This window comes from Theropithecus gelada, chromosome 4, assembly GCF_003255815.1.
Source record: "Theropithecus gelada isolate Dixy chromosome 4, Tgel_1.0, whole genome shotgun sequence".
NCBI lineage: Eukaryota > Metazoa > Chordata > Mammalia > Primates > Cercopithecidae > Theropithecus > Theropithecus gelada.
The window spans coordinates 41920734-41939628 of NC_037671.1; the positions used below are offsets into that span (position 1 = coordinate 41920734).

At 36.4% G+C, this 18895-nt stretch overlaps 1 protein-coding gene across 3 annotated transcripts in view; it reads right to left on the reverse strand.

Moving 5' to 3' along the window:
- Positions 1-18895, reverse strand: part of KIF6 (kinesin family member 6) — a 375342-nt gene that overhangs the window by 242542 nt on the left and 113905 nt on the right. For all 3 annotated transcript variants that reach the window (XM_025382856.1, XM_025382857.1, XM_025382858.1), the window contains exon 7: positions 5792-5998. In XM_025382856.1, the coding sequence (XP_025238641.1) occupies positions 5792-5998 (207 nt within the window). The remainder of the gene's footprint in view (positions 1-5791; positions 5999-18895) is intronic.

The window sequence follows — 18895 nt, forward strand, 5'->3', positions numbered from 1 at the left end:
AATTTCTTAAAATAAATCAACGAATGCATGAGAAGATTACTTAGTATGTCCCAAGAAAACAGTGTGAAGGTCATCAGTATGGAATGAGGTTTGAGAGAACTAAGTTTCAGTGTCATTGGAAAGGAGGTGGGGAATATGGCAGACCCAAGTCAGAGTGGCAATAGATGCCAAGCAGAACTCCAGGCTCTAAGAACAAAGAGGACAGATTGAGTATCTGAAACAGGCAAGGTGGGCCCAAATACCCAAACAGGGGCTGGGCTGACAGATGTGCAGAGAGTGTGGCATTATTGTTTATAAATAATTTCTCTACGTACTTTGAAGTCCTTTTATAAAACAAATGCCACTGGTTTTTTCCTGCTCCTAGGAAACAATATTGATGTCTTTTCATTCAGTGGCTTTATTGACAACTTAGAGAACCTAAAGGAGAATATGCTTATTAAACTTCTTGTTGATATATATGTATGTGTATACACACACACACATATATATTTTTATATATATATATAAGATGGAAGTTTTGCTCTTGTTGCCCAGGCTGAAGTGTAAAGGCACAACCTTGGCTCACTGCAACCTCTGCCTCCTGGATTCAAGCGATTCTCCAGCCTTAGCCTCCCAAGTAGCTGGGATTACAGGCATGCAACACCACACCCAGCTAATTTTATATTTTTAGTAGAGATGGGGTTTCACCATATTGGCCAGGCTGGTCTCAAACCCCTGACCTCAAGTGATCCACCCACCTTGGCCTCCCAAAGTGCTGGGATTACAGGTGTCAGCCACCGTGCCCAACCCTGTTGATATTAAATTAAATCATGTGTTAGTAAACTTGCTTTTGGTTGCAAGCAACAGAAAATGTAACCCAAACTGGTTTTAATTATAAGGGAAATTTATTGGTTCATGTGATTGAAACAGGAAAGGCTTTAGGTTAGAAGGAAACCAAAAGATTAATGTTACTATCAAGGACTTAGTTTTTGCCCATACCTCTGCTATATCTTCCATGTGGTAGAAGTCAGTCTCTTCTTGTGGCCCCACAATGGTTGCCAAAAGCTCTGATGTTATGTACTTCCTTATTCATAACTTAAGTGAGAAAGAATTCTTCTTCCCTAATCACTAAACAAAATTCCTGAGCTTCAGTAGATATGAGCTTGGGTACTGGGCCCATCCTTGAACTATCACTGTAGGCAGGAGAAAGACAGGCTCCAATTCACTTAGGTGAGTCAGAATCTACTGGGGAGCTGGGATGGGCTCCTGGCTGCACTTCTCATTGTTATGGACATTGCAAAGGCAATTCCAATGTCCTCTCTAGAAAGGGCTCTCTAAAGAATCAGAGATCAAACTGGGATTATGGATTAGAAAATATGGTCTTAAAAATGGAGAAAATGAAGGCAGTCATCTTAGGGAAATCTCTTAAATAAAGTGAGCCTCTTAAATAAAGTGAGCCTCAGTTCCCTCACTTATAAATGTGGTATTGGAATGTCTATCTCACAGAAATATTTTAAAGATTAATAGAGATAATTTCTGGAATAGTTCTCAGTAAGCATAAAAGCACTCAGTGACATAGAAGGAAATGTTCTTCATGAAATGTTCTTTATGAAATGTTCAAAGACTAATTTTCATCATATAAACACAGTCCTGGGCCATTTCTTTAGAAGAGGACCCTGAGAAGGTATCTTATCCGCTCTCAAGGAGTTTTAGGAATACTATAAGCCCAGCCCACTTGGAGCAGATGTAAAACTTTGGAATGACCCAGAAATGGCAGGTATTCAGGAAAGAGGCAGAGGTAGATTATTCTTTGTGGGGCTGCTGTGAGTTCTGAAATTGGGCAGGAGCCAAATGATCTGAAAGGCACAGGCAGATGGGATGGTCATAAAACCTGACTTTTTTATCGTTTCCTTCCATCTTAGATTGCATGTACAAATACAATGGTTAATATTCCTGAAGTTATTCTCTAACTGACAAGGAGTGGAACCTCACATTATGCTTAATAATATCTCCAAGTACCTAGAAACTGTGCCTGCAATCAATAATTCTATTTACTAATGAGTTAAAGACTTTAAAAAAAAAGAGTTCAGAAGTGTTTGGAAAGTTATCCTATGAAAACTGACAAAATTTGGAGTGTTGCAATTGGCACTGACACCATTACTTTTTCTCCTGAACACAACACATTCAGTGGAAGCCAAATGGAAACTAAAACTCTGGAAAAGTCCCATTTGTGTTGAATAATGGCCGAAGGCAACTCTGATTCTGATTTCTGTAGCAGTACAGAGCAAGCACTTCATTTGCAGTGGTTTCTCACTTGATGTGTAGGCTGATAGAGGCTGTGGGTCACACCAGGAGCACTCGGTGAGATTTAGGACACGTATGTACGTCTCCCTTTTCCTCCCATGAACTCAGTTTCTAAGGCCAAGATGTACCCTGTTATTGTGGCTTAAAATGTCTTTGAGGAAACTTTTTGGAAAAAGTACGGCATATACAAGGAGAACTCCAAAACCAACCATACTCTGGCAAAAAGAAAGTTATTTACTTGTGAACACAATAAAGTACATTCAACTCAGAGAGGTTGCACTCTTTGAGCAGGTGTGAAGTCTCACAGTTATGGCCAAAAGAGTAATTATAATGCTGCATGGAATTTGTGGAACCAATGTAGGCTAATTAAGGTAAAGCAAGTTACCAAATGGTTTCCCATTCCATCTCTATCTTACATATTAAAACTGAGAAAGAGGGGATAGGGTTATAATTGATTTCCAACACTCATATGGATTTCTATTACAGGTTTTAAATTACTATATTGCTAAGTATTTATTTGTATGCTTTGCTGTTCTGCTAACATGATAGCCCCTCCTACTTCTCAGTCATTCATTTATCCCCATTATCTAATGTAACTCACAGCACCCAGTAAACATTCAATCATAATTTGTTGAATGAATGAATGAATGAAACTAATTAAACTAAATTGTGTTACACTTCCAGTCTCATTAGTCTCATAATAAAGTACTACATAAAGAGAAGCTGATTAACATAAGTCCTTGAATTTTGTTATTCATTAAATATCTTCCCACTCTATTTATTATTCTTATTCCTATGCATTCCTTGGTTTTCTCTTCTTTCTGTGTGAAATTCAAAAATTTCTCTTCTATCGACCTACTTGCTCTCTAGCATCTACTCCTAGATTTCACATCTCCACGTTCACAGACTAGTTTTTCCATATTTATGTTCTTCTTTCCTCTCCCACTAATCTCTTTTCTCTCCATTATCTTATGTTGAACCTCCTCTTTTTTCTGTGAAGACACTTGTGTATCAGTGTAAATGGTTAACAGCTGGAGTGATGCAGTGGGTGAAAATGAAACATCAGTTACAGAGACCAAGGGGCAATGACATGTGAATGTCATTGAGACCCTGAGCAAATTCATCCCCCTGGGGTGGAGCTAAGAGCTGATAGGCTCACAATTCCCACTACCTGACACGCTCTGCCCCATCCTTGATTGGCTTGCCTCTACTCATTCCTCCGCGTGGTATCAGGCCCTAAGAAAACCATCATCAACTCTCACCTCCTCAGTCTCGGTCAGACACCCTGCTACAAGCTCCTCTCACTCCTTTTACTTTCTCTTCACTGCTCTCACCTGGCTTACAGCCACATACCTAAAGACTACGTCTTTAATTCATGTCTCCCTACATTATACCATGAGGTCTTTGGGGAAAGGACTGTTTCTATTTTGTTCACACTGGACTCCAGTGCCTAGTACAGCCCTCAGCACATGGTAGGTCATTATAAATATTTGTTTGATAAACAAATTAATGATATAGAAAATCCAATGCCACATAGCCCCCAAGACTACTCACATGAGGCTGTCATAAGAATTTTGAAGAGAAGAAATGTGAGGAGAGGAATAGTTTTAGTGACACATAGCAGCTTGCAGAGGCTTATAGAATTAAAAAAAAAAAAAAAGAATTAAGGGCAGAACATTTCTCTTGAGTGATTACAATTGGTGGGAAGTCTGATTCAACTGATGAACATAATTTTGTATGAACAGATGGATATAATGGAAATTAAAACAGACAGTGCTACCATCCGAAACAAGCAGACACATTTCTTTGAATACAGTCCATTATGTTTTCATATCAATGTTCTATAAGTGTTCTATTAAGTAAAAAGCTCTGTTAAGTATAAGTAGTGTGTAATATTTGAGCAAGAAAGAGCTTAGGAATGCTGACTCTTGTTAAAAACACTAGAATGATCTGAATACCAGGCAGGCCTTAATCTCTGGGTGCTGCCTGACTGGGATTCATCTGGTTGGAGTCTGGCCAGGTGCACCTTGTTCAGAAAGGGTCCTTTAGGTTTCTCTCCATCTGCTTTTTTAGCCAATGTGATGATTACATAGCATTTAACATCAAGGCAACATCAGTCTCAGAAAGATTCATTAAGCAGTTAAAAAAAGGTTTTATTTTTTCCCCTCTAATCTTTTAGCTGCAACATTCGTTAGCAAGTCCTTCTGCCTCACCAAGACTCTGTACTTCTCCATTCCAATTTTTGATCATGTTTCTTATTTTTTATTTTATTTTTTTAGAATTTGGAAGTAGTTGCCATCTTTAACATTCAACTCACAGCCCTTATACTCAAAAAGCTAAATGGAACTTGAGAAATCATCTAATTCAATCCACTCATTTGAGAGATGAATTTTTTTTTCCTGAAAGATTTATTTAGCTAAATTCAGATGAGTGTTCTCTTCCCCGGTGTTAAATTCAGAAATTAAAAATAGAGCACATACTGGGGTAGATAGTAATCAGCCTGGGGTAGAAGTAGGAAGGGAAAGCGACAAGGCTAAGAGAATCATCGCGGGGTCAAAATGACCAACAAAATGCAGTCTCCCCAAGCAGAAAACATGTTGGTTATCTCAAAGTCATGCTCCCATCATTAATCCACTAGCCTGAAAACAGGCAAAAGGAAGCCATTTGTAACCTCTATTTACACCAACTACTCAATTTTACAATAAAGCAGTAAGACAAAAAGTGGGAAAAGGTATAGGCTGTGAAGCCAAGTAAATCTAGGTTCAAATCCTCACCCTCCCCTAGCTGGGTAACCTTGTGGGAAGGCTTTTGGAAGACTTGAATTTTTTAATCTGTATGATGGGGATAGTAACTAACACCTGCAACACTAAAGTGGAGGCCCTAGACAATATAATAAACAAGAAAAAGGTGTTAGGGCTGTTGCGAGGTTTCAACAAAATGCTATATACGAAATGCTAGTAGATCTCCAATGTTCCTGGCAGCATTATTCACAATAGCCAAAAGGCAGAAACAATGCAAGTATCCATCAAGAGATGAATGTATAATCAGCATGTGACATAGACATACAATTGGATATTATTCAATTTAAAAAAGGAAGAAATTCTGATACATGCTACAACATGGATGAATCTTGAAAACATTATGCTAAGTGAAATAAGCCAGACACAAAAGGACAGATGTTGCATAATTCCACTTACACGAGACATCTGGAATAGGCAAATTCATAGAGACAGAAAGTAGAGCAGAGACGACCAGGGACTAGAATATAGGGGAATGGGAAGATTCTGTCTGAGATTATAAAAAACTCTCAGAAATGGATAGTGTCAATGGTTATACAACTTTATGAATGTACTTAATGCCACTGAGTTATGTACTTAAAAAATGGCAAATTTTATGTTACATATATTTTATCATAATTAAAAAAATTCTAATAGAATGCCTGATACATAGTATGTGGTCAGCACATGGTAGCTATAGTTATTAATACATCCCACTCTGCCCATTTTACCTGTTCTAAGTAATGTAGTGACAAGTTGATATACTTGGCTTCGGTTAGAAGATGGCCCCCTACTCCAGTCTTCGCGACTCGCTCTGAACCAGCCAGGTCAACCAGATGGAGTTTGGCGTGTCGTACTGTTGCAGATCCTGGTTCCTTGCTTGACAAATGAATAGTAAAAATGCAGTGGGAACGAGTTGAAGCTTGGTTCATAGGAGTCTATAAAAAATTGCAAAAGAAAAATTATTTGAACAATGAAAATTTTTGAAGACTATCAAAACATTTAAAATAATATTTCTAGTGACAAGACATTTCTCATGAAGCCAGCTGTCAACTGGAGCAAAACCACTTGTGACTAAGACCTTTCAAGTAAGTTGTTTTGAATGTATTGCCTCTTGGATTACTGATGACAAACATGGTGGGTTGACTCAGAAAGTGAGAAAAGAGTTCTAATGAGGTATAGATCGAGTCCTCTTGCCAATATAACTTTATTTCATTACCTGTCTATAATTCAGGCATTAACCTTGGCTTAATGCTTGAAAATGCTTAATGTTAATCTCATGGGGAAAGAGGTGAGAATGTGTGTATCAGAAAAATTCATGATCACAATTGTACACAAAAGCCACAGACAAAGAAACCTACCATCACTGCTACTGCTCAACACTAAAGTGGAGGCCCTAGACAATATAATAAACAAGAAAAAGAAATAGAAGGCATAATAGTAGGAAAAGAAGAAATTAAAAATGTCATTGTGTACAAAAATATATGGTGGTCGACATAGAAAATGCAAGAGCATCTCCAAACAAATGGCTAAGAACTAAAAAGTTTAGTATGGTTGCTGGATGTGAGATGAATACATAAAATCAATGAGGTTCTAATAACTCAGAGTGACAATTAATCAGAAAATATAATATTATTCACAATGGCAAGAAAGACAATGAAATAATAAGGGATGAATTTTCTAAAGGATATGTAATTTATAGGGAAAGTGGTAAGATAATATTAAAGGACAAAGAAACCTGGAATAAATGGTATGCAGGATATTAATGCACCATTTCATAGATGGGAAAACTCAACATTAATCTATATGTAAATGTCTACATATTAACCTATATATTCAATGCAATTGAAATAAAAATGCTACAGGTTTTATTTATAGAAAAAAGACAAATTGATCCTAAATGGCATACAGAAGAGAAATCTTCAAATAAAATGAAAAGTAATGCTGTTTACACTTCCTTACTGAAGTTGCTCCATCAAAAAATAAAAAGAAAAAAATGAAAAGTAATTCTGTGAAAGAAGAACAAGAAAGGAGACCTTCCTGCCATCTATCAAGGTATACCACAAAGCTACAGTAATTAGAACAGTGTGGTGCTGGTGTAGGAGCAGATAGCTAGGACAGTGAGACATGCTGTGCTCACTGAGGAGCTCTGTATGGGACAGAGGTGATATCACACCACAGTGAAGAAAGGATGCACTGATTTAATAAATGGTACTGGAATAACCAGCTATCCATCTTGAAAAAAATAAACTTAGATTGCTTCCTTACACTATGCACACAAAGAAATTCCAGAATAGATTAAAGCTTTAAGTGTGAAATAACATAACTTTAGCACAAATACAATAAAACATGGAAGCATACTGTAATCAACCCAAGGAGGTAATGGATACTTTAAGGCATAAAACACAAAAATAAATTGATTTAAACTATTTGACCAAGATAATCCAAAATGTAAAAACTTCTGTCTGATAAAATCCACCAAAAAATTAAAACACTAGAAGATATTTGCAATACATATGGCTGACAAAACGTTAACAATAAAGAACTCGGCCAGGTGCGGTAGCTCACGCCTATAATTCCAACACTTTGGGAGGCCCGAGGTGGATAGATCACTTGAGATCAGGAGCTTGAGACCAGCTGACCAAAATGGTGAAACCCCGTGTGTACTAAAAATATAAATAAATAAATAAATAAATAAATAAAATAAATAAATAACCAGGATTGGTGGTGCATGTTTGTAATCCCAGCTACTTGGGAGGCTGAGGCAGGAGAATACCTTGAACCCGGGAGGCAGAGGTTGCAGTGAGCCAAGATAATGCCACTGCATTCCAGCATGGGTGACGGAGCAAGACTCCATCTCAAAAATAAACACATACATAAATAAATAAATACATAAATAAAGAACTCTTGCAAATCAGTGAGAAAAAGTAAGCAAAGAATATGACTAGGTAACTTATAAAGAAGAAATCTGGAAATGGTTAATGAATATTTGAAAAAATGCTCAAATTTATACATAATCAGAACCACATAACTTAGAACCATAAGGTTTAAAAAATAAAGTCTAACAAAATACATGTCGTTGGAGATATAAGGAAATGGGAAATTTTATGTACTGCTGGTAGAAATATAAGTTAAGAATAAATTTTGACAGCAATCTGATAATATATGGCAAAGTTCCAAATACGTATAACCCACAGCCATCAATAAACTACTAGATATATTTCCTAGAGATAAATCTTGGACAGGTATACATATATATGTGTGTGTGTATGTGTGTGTGTATATATATATGCATGATATGTGATAAGGACATATATACGTGGACTTTCACTGCAACATTATTAGGGATAGCAAGAAATTGGTGCAAGACACACAACCTAAGTAGACATCTGTGACAGAAAAGATTAGTAAACTGAGATAATGCAAATTACAGGGATGTTAAAATAAAGCAACTTTGGATAGATTGACATAAATGGATTTCTAAAATAGAAAGCTGAGAAAAAATAGAAAGTTAAATAATGATATGAACACTATGATAGAATTTACATAATTAAAAAAGCAATATTATCTATCGTTCATGAAGCTATAACTTAGGTCATTAAGTATAAAAACATGGACCAGAAGGATACAGCAAATTAATGATAGCAGTTGTGTTTGTGAGGGATGGAAATGAAAGGCCAAGAAAGGGATTTCAGCTTTATCTGCAATATTCTTTTTCATTTACTTAAAAATTATTAGAAGCAAATCCTGGATTGGAAAACATGGATGCTGGTCACATTATTCTCTGTACTTTTTTGTGTTTTACATTTTTTGGAACAAGAAAGAAATTAATCTGATTCAAGATACGAGTGACAAGTTAGTAGTATCATCCTGTCAAACAACAAAAAAACTAAAAATATTCCAAGTGAGTATTCATATGAGTAAATATGTTCAGATCTCCACCTTTGCAAAATGAGATTTAACCAAAAAATTTCAATATGGATGCACATGTGTGCAGACAGGGTAGCATATTTGAATGGTAATTCAACCAGAAATTCTTTCTGTAAATATAAATTCTTGATATACACCAGAGTTGATTTACACCAACTAGCAAAATAAACAGATGTCAAAATGCTGGCATAGTTTTGGTGATGATGATGTAGCTAGTGAGTTAAACAGGCCGAAAATTTGACCCATTACTTGTTGCCACAATAACTATGCCCAAACCTGGCCAGTGTGTGATTTTGCCTGCTAAAGCGGATCAGCAAATAACTGTGCATGTAAAACCGCAAACTCAAATTTAGAACCTAAGTTGAGGTGTTTTGGAAGTGACTGTAAGTTATTTGCAGAACTTAAACATGGGTTTCATTTCACTGTGATAGTCGCGCAACAATAAATCCTACAATACTGTAACAAAAGTCAAACTGACAATCAATATAAACAAATAACATGGAGACTTCTCAACAGCTGTCTTCAGCTTCGAAACTGATATTCTGAAACCAATAAAATGTGAGCCATAAATGAATATTGGTAGAGTGTACCCATTTCAAAGGAATATAAGATTCACATAAACTAAAATTGTATATTCTGGAGTCTGTAATTAAAATGCAGTAATATGCTGTAGGAGTCCGTGCCTACAGTTTTGTAACGTCTCATAAATATTTTCTGCATGAAGTAGCAGTTGGTGTCCTCTTAGATAAAAATTTCTTAAACCTCAGAAAACATTCTTTATGTGGAGCTTTTTAAGTGTGATTGGATGTGCTGGTGTCTGCTCTGTGTTTATTTAAGGATGTCTTTATGTCTCATAGGCATGGCCCTACATTTGTCCTTTTAAAGGTAAAATCGTATTAAAATGTTTCTGAAACTGCCTAAGAACAGATGGCACCATTTAGGCAGATTCATTCAAAGTTAGGCACACATTTTAAACAAATGTGCTTTTGGCACTAGTGACTGTGCCTTTGGAAAAATTTTAGTGATGATTAATCACCTGCATGCAGAGAGCTTCCATGTTTCCTATTAGCCCATGTATTTCCTATATGCCTAACTGTGTTAGGCAGTACAGAGACAAGAAGGAAAATAAGACCTGGATGCTGCCCTCAAGGAACTTATAATCTAGTTAGGATCTAAAGCCACAATGTGTGAAATGAGAATGAGCATGAAATGAGAAAGGCAAAATGTGCAGTAAAGAAAGTGATTTGTTCTTAGCAATGAACATGCTGATCCTCTAGGTAATATCTGATAATGCTAGCCATTCCCTCACTCTAGGAGCTCGCCACCCTCTGCCCACCACCTGCTTTCTAGGGCCAAATACTCTCCAGTCACTTTCTCCTTCTCTATGGCTTTTTCCTTTACTTTGCTCTCTTCTTTGCAGTCCCTAAAAATAGGTGTGTCCTAAGCTATGGTGACCATATCTTCTCCCCTTGGAAACTCATCTTCTACAGCTCAAATCCTCATTGCATAGGCTCTGTAGTGTAATGAAAATCACACACCAAAAATCTCAGAATTTGGTGTCAGATAGCCTGGTTTCAAGTCCTGGTTCTGTCACTTACTAGTGTTAAAAGCTTAAGCAAAATTACATGAAGGAATTTTGATTTTCATGTTTCTAGAATGCCATATTAAGACCTGCTTCGTTGCAGGGAGTTATATTAAATACCAACTGAGTTACTAAGTGCTGAAGTGATCTGCGAAGTGTAAAGGGTCATATTAATGTCGCTGTTGGTATTCACTTTATTCAGATGCCTCATGTATCCTTCTCTCTTAATTGTTCTGTATACCAGATTAGAATGTCCAGCAGTTTGACTGATCACTGTCATTAAAATGCCTTGCCAGCATCTTGTACATAATGTTCCCAAAACAACCGTATCTCTTTCCCTCCCTCTGTGTGCCATGGATGGATATCCAACCCATCCTACTCCTGTTGGATTTCTCTCCACTTATCTGTATCTCCCTCAGTAGCCAAATATACTTTACGTCTCGCTTGGGTTACTGCAGTCTCTCCCTTCTAGTCTCAATATTTACTCTTGTCCCTTCCAATTGTCCTCCACCTCTCAAAGTACTATTGTTAAAAGGCATATTTGATTAATGCCAATCCTATCTACATCCCTGAATTAAACTAGCATGTTGCCTAAGACTAAATATCTCTATTCCTTTCAACTGGGCCTTTTGCAACTGTTTATCAAAATCCTTTTTAAATATGGTACTCTGGCACTTGAATTGAATATATTATTTTAAAAGTAGCCTAACCACAGCTAAGGACATTGGATGTATTACTTCCTGGAACCTGGGCAATCTAAATCTAATATTGCCAGTAAATAGCACATCACATGAAGTGTTACTATACCAGATTTGCTCTAGCCCTTACCCATGCTATGGAATTTCTTTGGGACACACACACACACACATACACACACACACACACAGACACACACTAGTTTACTTCATGACTGCATTTGATTAGTTTTTATGTCAACATTACAATCTATTGGAGCTTGATCTTGTTTTCAATTTTGTGCTATCTACAAATGAAAATATCTTGTATATTCTCATCCAAACAATGTGTAAGACACGGAGCAGCAGGGCAGACCAACAACATTCCAAGAAGACCACCTCTGCCCTCCACCCGGTTAGGTAACAGTTACGGGTATTTAACAATTGACTTCAAGTACTTTTATATGCCTTCAATTTCTCTCTATATTCCCAAAGATATTTTGAGAGATAAAAAATAAATTGAATTCATTTGATCTATAAAATTTTAAATGCTGTCAGAAAAGTGAATGAAATTAGTTTAAGGTAATATCAATGCTGACTTTTTCTTAATTGCTGACTGACTATTATCCTTTATCAGTTTCTTTTTTAGGGCTTGTATCAAAAATATTAGCTTGTTATCTTGCATATATATTTTCTTTTTTGGAAAATGGAGAATAGACTTTCTTTTATGGGGTGAAATTTAAAAACCTAGGCTCACTGGACTCCTTACAGAGTCATCATATCTTCAGTCTATGGCTAAAGAAAGTTATTTTTCCTCTTTCTCATCTCCAGTGTAGCAAAACTTTACTTCTCACTGAAGTTCCATTCATTTGAAAAATTACTTCCTACAAAGCTTCTCCATTTTCCTCTTCCTCCCTCCTAGACTTCAAGCTCCTTGTAGACAGGGAGTGTGTCTTATGCATCATTGCCTAGCATAACATAGTAGTGTTAAAAAATGTTTGTTAATTTGTTGACTCTTGCTCATTTCTTGTGTTCTGGAATCTCTACAGCATGCTCCATAATTTCTAAAAATCTTCAAATAATTCTGTGACTACATTGGCAAGCTTTTTAAGTCCATGGAATACAGTTCATTTGAGTCTAAAAATTAGAACTATTTGAAACAGCTAGATTGACTCAAATCTCCCTATCAATCTTGGGCTTCAGTTATTTGTTGTGCCTGATTCCAGAGCTCTTAATCATTACTCTCTACATCTTCAATTGCCTTTTCTCCTGTCTAGAATGTCTTCTAGCTTGTCACTCAAGTATGCCCTTTTCCTACTCCCCAAATAAGCCTACTCAAAATTCATTTATCTTCGTGAATTCCCTGGGACTATACCCAATTGGCATTAGCCATTGTGTTCAGAAAGGACATTTAACATTTGTGCATATAGACAGTCATTGATATCCAAACCCTGGAAGAGTCCAGAAAAATTGGTTGTTCCAACTGGAGTTTTAAATGTTCATAAAAAAATCCATTTGGAACATTGTTTAAATTGTGTTATCATGATGAACTGTTTGTTCTAGTGCATAGTGAAGTAGTGGTGTGATCCACTGGGCTACAAATGAATGTTCGGTGTCCAACTCATTTTGTGGCAGTGTCAACAGAATGGCGCAGATTGTAAAAAGTGACTCAAAAATGACCCTGTCAGACAATAGTGGCTTCAAAATGTTTATACAGAAGGGGCTTGGAGCAGCAATGACTGTGGAGGCAGGGGTTGATGCTGCTTTGTTAGGACACTTCACATAACATCAAATGCCTGCACTGAGGACTGGAGACAGGTGCTAAGGCCCCTTCTACTGTCCTTTATGCCTCTCCCCAGCACTGGCTTAGCTACCACTCTCAGAAGCTATTTCATGTGTTAAAAAAAAACCCCTCAAATCTCATTGAATAATAATTCTTTTCTATAGAGCAGGAGATACCTGTTGGCTGAAAGAGAAATTTGAAAATAAACGGCGATGCTTTTTTTTTGTGGGGTGTGTGTGTGTGTGTGTCCAGCCATTTTTAGTAATGATAATTCTGATTTGGGGGCAAGAATCAATAAGTGAAATACAATTTCTTGGGGTTTACATAATATGCTCTTATGGATGTTTGTAAAATTAATTTTTTTCTGCTTTTAGTTAAACTTATGTTTTCAATCACTTCAAAAATGATTGTAGACAGTTAATGCAGCCTTCAATGATTCAAATAACCTCTGTATATCACATTAAAAGTTTTCTAGGGTACCTTGAACGCTTACTTATTTCTTGCCATAACTTACACCTTTTATTCTATTCCTGTGTAGCAAAATATTTTTTTCAATCACTTTGTTATCTTGGAGTAAAATATCTCAACAGGAATTTCCACTAATCTAGAATAGATCAAATGAAAGAAATCTCATTTTGATTGAACAGGACATTGTAAAGTATATGCCTGAGACTCCTTAAAACAAACCAACTATCAACAACAATAGCAACCACAGGATCTAGAATTCAGCTTCCCCCTTCAGTTCTCCTTGTTTGATAACACTTTCTACACTGATACTCTAATTGATCTGTTCCTCCACTCATTTGCTCTATCTGAATTGAAGACTGAAAATACTAACTTCCATGTGTTTTTTTAAATGTTTTCTGAGTTGGTATCTCAGCCTTTCAGGTTAAACCTCATCCTAAATGAAGAATTACTTAATCCATTACCTATTGGTTAACTGATTCTTTATATAGTTCTTCCCATATTAAATTAATTGAATTAGGAAGCTCACTATGCCCTTGATGTACTCTAACTCAGCCTGGAGAAGTGAGACCAAACCTAGTGGTTTAAGCACATGACCCTATAAACACCTACCGTGATCTTTTCTGGAGGTGTTTCAGAACACACTGCCTAGCAACAAAATATTCCCGAGTGGATATCCCTCTACTGGAATTAATGATCCTAAACTTCTCATTTTTCTTTCTGACTTTTCTGTTTATAAGATACCTGGCTTTTAGAAAAGTAGTCAAAATGATTTTCCCCAGTTGCAGGATTCTAGGTCTTTTTCTTATCCAGCATGTTGTCAAAATAGTTTTGTAAAAGAGAAATAGACTAGACACACCAATTTTGTTTAAAATTTAAAAACAAACTTTGGAACAATCTGGAACATATAATAAGAATGTTCTAATAATTATGATTTGCCTTTATGATAAGAATAGGTCTAGTATGTTTTATTGTGCATCCCTCCTAACAAGTCTGGAATCAATTTGATGGATTTTTGACTTTCACATCCTCAAAGATCTATTAGCCGACTCAAAAATTTTTAGGAAAACAATGTCAGAATTAGTGGTTCTGTTGAAGCTTCCTCTGTGGATGTCAGGATTCAGATTACTTCCCTAAGGGTCATTTTTCCAAATGTCAAACACATTTATATCAAAATCTAAGTTGGCTAAATGGTGGTACATATGGGAAATTGGGAAAGATTTTGCCTGTATCTTTAATTGGAATTACATTCAATTATCATTCTTACGTATCATCCTTGAGCTAGATAGCACCATATCCTCCACCAGCATTAAGGTTTGCTCTCCGAACAATGAAAATTATATAACCCAAAATGTCTGCCAAACCCCCTGCTGTATTTTTCACTTGATTGCAAAAAGAATTATAAGCTAAATTTAGCCATCAAAACAGTAACTCATCATAATTGTCCACTCTGTCCATTTTTCATCTTTTAAATTGAGTTTGAATTTTTTTCTCTTTTTCTCTTCCTATTAAAATTCAGCCTTCGCTTAAAAATTTCCAAGTCTGACTATTCACGTAAGTGGAATAATAATATTATGGGGCTAAAAGAGCTAACAATCTTAAGAATTTTAGCAGTTTATTCAAACTGTCTTTTTTATATATACTACATACCTTGGGATTATAGACAATCTGAAACTACTGTTTACTATCCTGTGTATAAACAACTAAGACACAGGTAATGATAACACACCAAGGAGAATTTAGATATACATTTGTATGATTTTGTTCTAATGAAAAACATATATCCCGTGAAACTTCATTGGGATAGCACTTAATGCAGTCTTCGACACAAATTTTAGGACAATGTCACTCAGAGTAGAGATGCTGAAGAAAGAACTCTAGAAGCACAGATGTCCAGTATTAGGCATAACAACCTATTTTATTTTCACTCACAGTTGACTTGTATTTTCTGACTGTATGCCCTTAAGGCTCTTTCTTTAGCTTTGGAATTTAGTAACTTCAAGAGAGGATATCTTGGAATTGAGCTCTTCCAATTTTTTCTTTGAGCTCTTCCAATTTTTTCAGTTATGTCCTTTTCATCTGCAGATTCATGTAATTCCAAGTTTCAGAAAACGTTTCTCTAGTTTTTCTGTTGCCTTTGTTCTCTCCTCTTCTTCAGGATTTCTAACTATGCATAACTGGATGCTCCTTTGTCTCTCTTTCTAGATATCACCTTCTCTCAATAATTTTTATATCCTTAGTTATTTTTCAGTCACATTGCTTCCTCTTATTTTTCCCTCCTCCTCCTCCTCCTCCTCCTCCTCCTCCTCCTCCTCCTTCTCCTCCTTCTCCTTTATCTTCTCTTCTTCTTCCTCCTTCCTATTCGCTTCTAATGGCACTTTCATCTCTTTAATGGCTTTCTTTTTCTCTTTCATTTATTTTCTGAAGTTTTTCAGGTTTGCTTTTCTTTGTCTTGTAATCTTTTTCTTTGGGCTCTTCTATAATATTAAGCTATTTTTTAAAAAACCAAGATTGTCTTTAAATAACATCCTTAAGATTATGAAGAGCAAGCCCTGTGCTCTCTGATTTCATCAGCCTTCAGATGTATGTTCCTTAGCCCTGACACCTACTCCATATATACAAATAGGTTGTGGGATGTTTTCTTTCTGATAATTTTATCTTTGAACATGACTATCTCTTTCCTAAAGAGTAGCCGGGAGGATAGGTGAGGAAATATTCACATTGGGTTTACATCCTGAATACTTTTACATTACATCTGTTATGTCTTTAGCCTCAAGAGCATAAACTTTCCTCAGTATTTCACACTAATAGATCTGGGATGGCTCGTAGTTAAGCCCCTTAAATAACAAACTCCCTGAATCCCACTCACCAAAGGCCATCTTCTTTGGCATGAGCCCACATCGCTGATCGTAAAAATGGCTTGTATTTAAGGTTTCTTCTTTGGATCCACCTTCTAGAGTAAGAATGAATATCTATATAATATTCCCAGATTCTTCCTCCATACTTGCCTGTGTTTCAGATCTCATCACTCTAACCAAAAGATCATTGGATTTGCATTTGAGAATTGTGACCCTTTCTTTAAAGGGAAACTCTATCCTGCCTGAGGTTGGAGGACATATGAGTTGGCTCTCAGCACCCTCTCTCACCATAATTCACATTCATAGTATTTGGCAGGTTTTCTCATAGTTTGAGGTTATGGCTATTTCTTTGTTTCACTGAAGATGGCTTTTTTCTCCTCTCTTTCGTTTTTTGCTGCTGTCGTTGGTGAATGTCAATAATACTGAATAGAGTAAAAGTGACTTTCATATGCTATGTTTAATTCGAGACAAGAACTTTAAAGATCAGAAGAAACTCTGGGACTAAATTTTATAGCCAAAAGACTATTATTTTAATAATGTATATGGAGTATATAAATCTTAAAGTTCTAATAACAGCTGTTCCAGTCCACTCTTTTATTTTAATTGATGTTTTAGATCAAATCTCATGGTTCATGTAATACCACTAAATCAGGTTAGAGCAGAATGCAAACTGTGTTATAAGACAGAAGCGTTATTTAAAGAACACTGTCTGTTTCTCATGTATCTCATATGTAAATTATGAGAACAATAAATAAATACTTGTCATATAGTAAGTGCTCAAAATTAAAGTTTCTTTTCTTCTATACCTAGTAGGTATATATAATAGATAAGAAAAGAGGTTAGAATTGTCAATATATCTTTCACTAAGGCTTCTAGCTACTTATCAGGGCCTAATAAGAAGAAAATGCTATTCTTATTTTTGTATTTATTTGAGGTGGGGTCACACTATAGTGCCCAGGCTGGCCTCAAACTCCTGGGCTCAAGCAATTCTCCTGCCTCAGCCTCCTGAGTAGCTGGGATTAAAGGTGAGCCACTGCACCCTGCTAAACATGCTATTCTTATTGTAATAAGATCAAGGCCAAAATGTAGTTTGCCTGTTGTATATTTTGCTCTAACCAGGTTCACAAATTTTATAAAAAACTTGCTAATTATGTATAACTAACATATCTTTCAAACAAAAATGTGTGAGGATGTGTTAGTCAGTATCCCTTTAATGACTTTGGAACTAATTGCAACCAAAATCCTCTTGTTTTCCACACACACCACACAAGGAGATTCGGGCTTGAAGTTGTGTTAACAAACACAATCACACAATAAAGCTACTCCTTCCTTCCTGCCCTATCCTTATGTTATTAGACAACACGTCCAAGAACAGCTGTTCCTATAACTCGCATAAACCTATTAACCCCCACTCACATCCCGTCTCCCAACTGTTTGCACTTCCACAAGGTCATACAACTTACTCCAAAAGTTTGCTAATGTGCAAAGCCTGAGAGCTTACAAAGCACATCAGCACAACTCAGATAAATCTAGCACAGATGCTCCACGATTTATGACGCGGGGTTATGTCCCAACAAACCCATCGTAAATGGAAAATACCATAAGTTGAAAATGCATTTAATATACCTAACCTACTGAACATCATACCTTAGCCTGGCCTGCCTTCAACATGCGCAGAACACTTCTATTAGCCTACAGTGGGGCAAAATCACCTAGCACAAACCCTGTTTTATAATAAAGTGTTGAATATTTCACATAATTTATTGAAGACTGTACTGAAAGTGAAAAACAGAATCACTGTGTGAGAACTTGAAGTACAGTTTCTACTGCATGCATATCAATTTCACAGCATTGTAAGGCTGAAAAATTGTAAGTTGGGGAGTGTCTGTATGTCTTGTATTTCTAGCAAAGACTTAGGCATAAACACTTCTAATCACTCTTGGGGAAATTATTTATTAATCCTAGAAACTTTGTTGATAGGCTAATTATTTGGAAAGTAACCTCTTTCAAAAGATTTGAAGTATCACACACACACACAAAATGTTGAAGTCATCTGTGATGTTCTCAGTACTCACCAATAGGCACAGTGTACCATAAAATCACTTTCAATTCTGGGCCTGAGATTGGAGGTCTTATTGCCTGAAATCACCAGATCTTCGTCTCTCATGAATTCCACAAAACAATTAATCAATAATTGATGACCTACTAGTTGCCAGGTGCTGAGAGAATAGAGATGAACAAGACAAAAGTCTTGTCTTTAAATAGTTGCCAGCTAAGAACTCCAGGGCCTGTCCAAATGTTATTTAATTCAATTGTTTCTATATCTCTAGAAGGTGGGTATAATTATGCCCATTTTACAGGTTAGAAAGCAGAGTTCAGACCAGTTAAGTGACTTGCCCAAGGACACACACTTGGCAAAGGGTGGAGCCAGGGGTAGAAAAGAAGGTCTCCAAAGTTCATGCTCTTCAGCACTACCTGGTGGGGATTGGGCGAGATGGTGAAGAAACCACAGAGTGGAACCAACACTGACTGGAGGAAGTCAC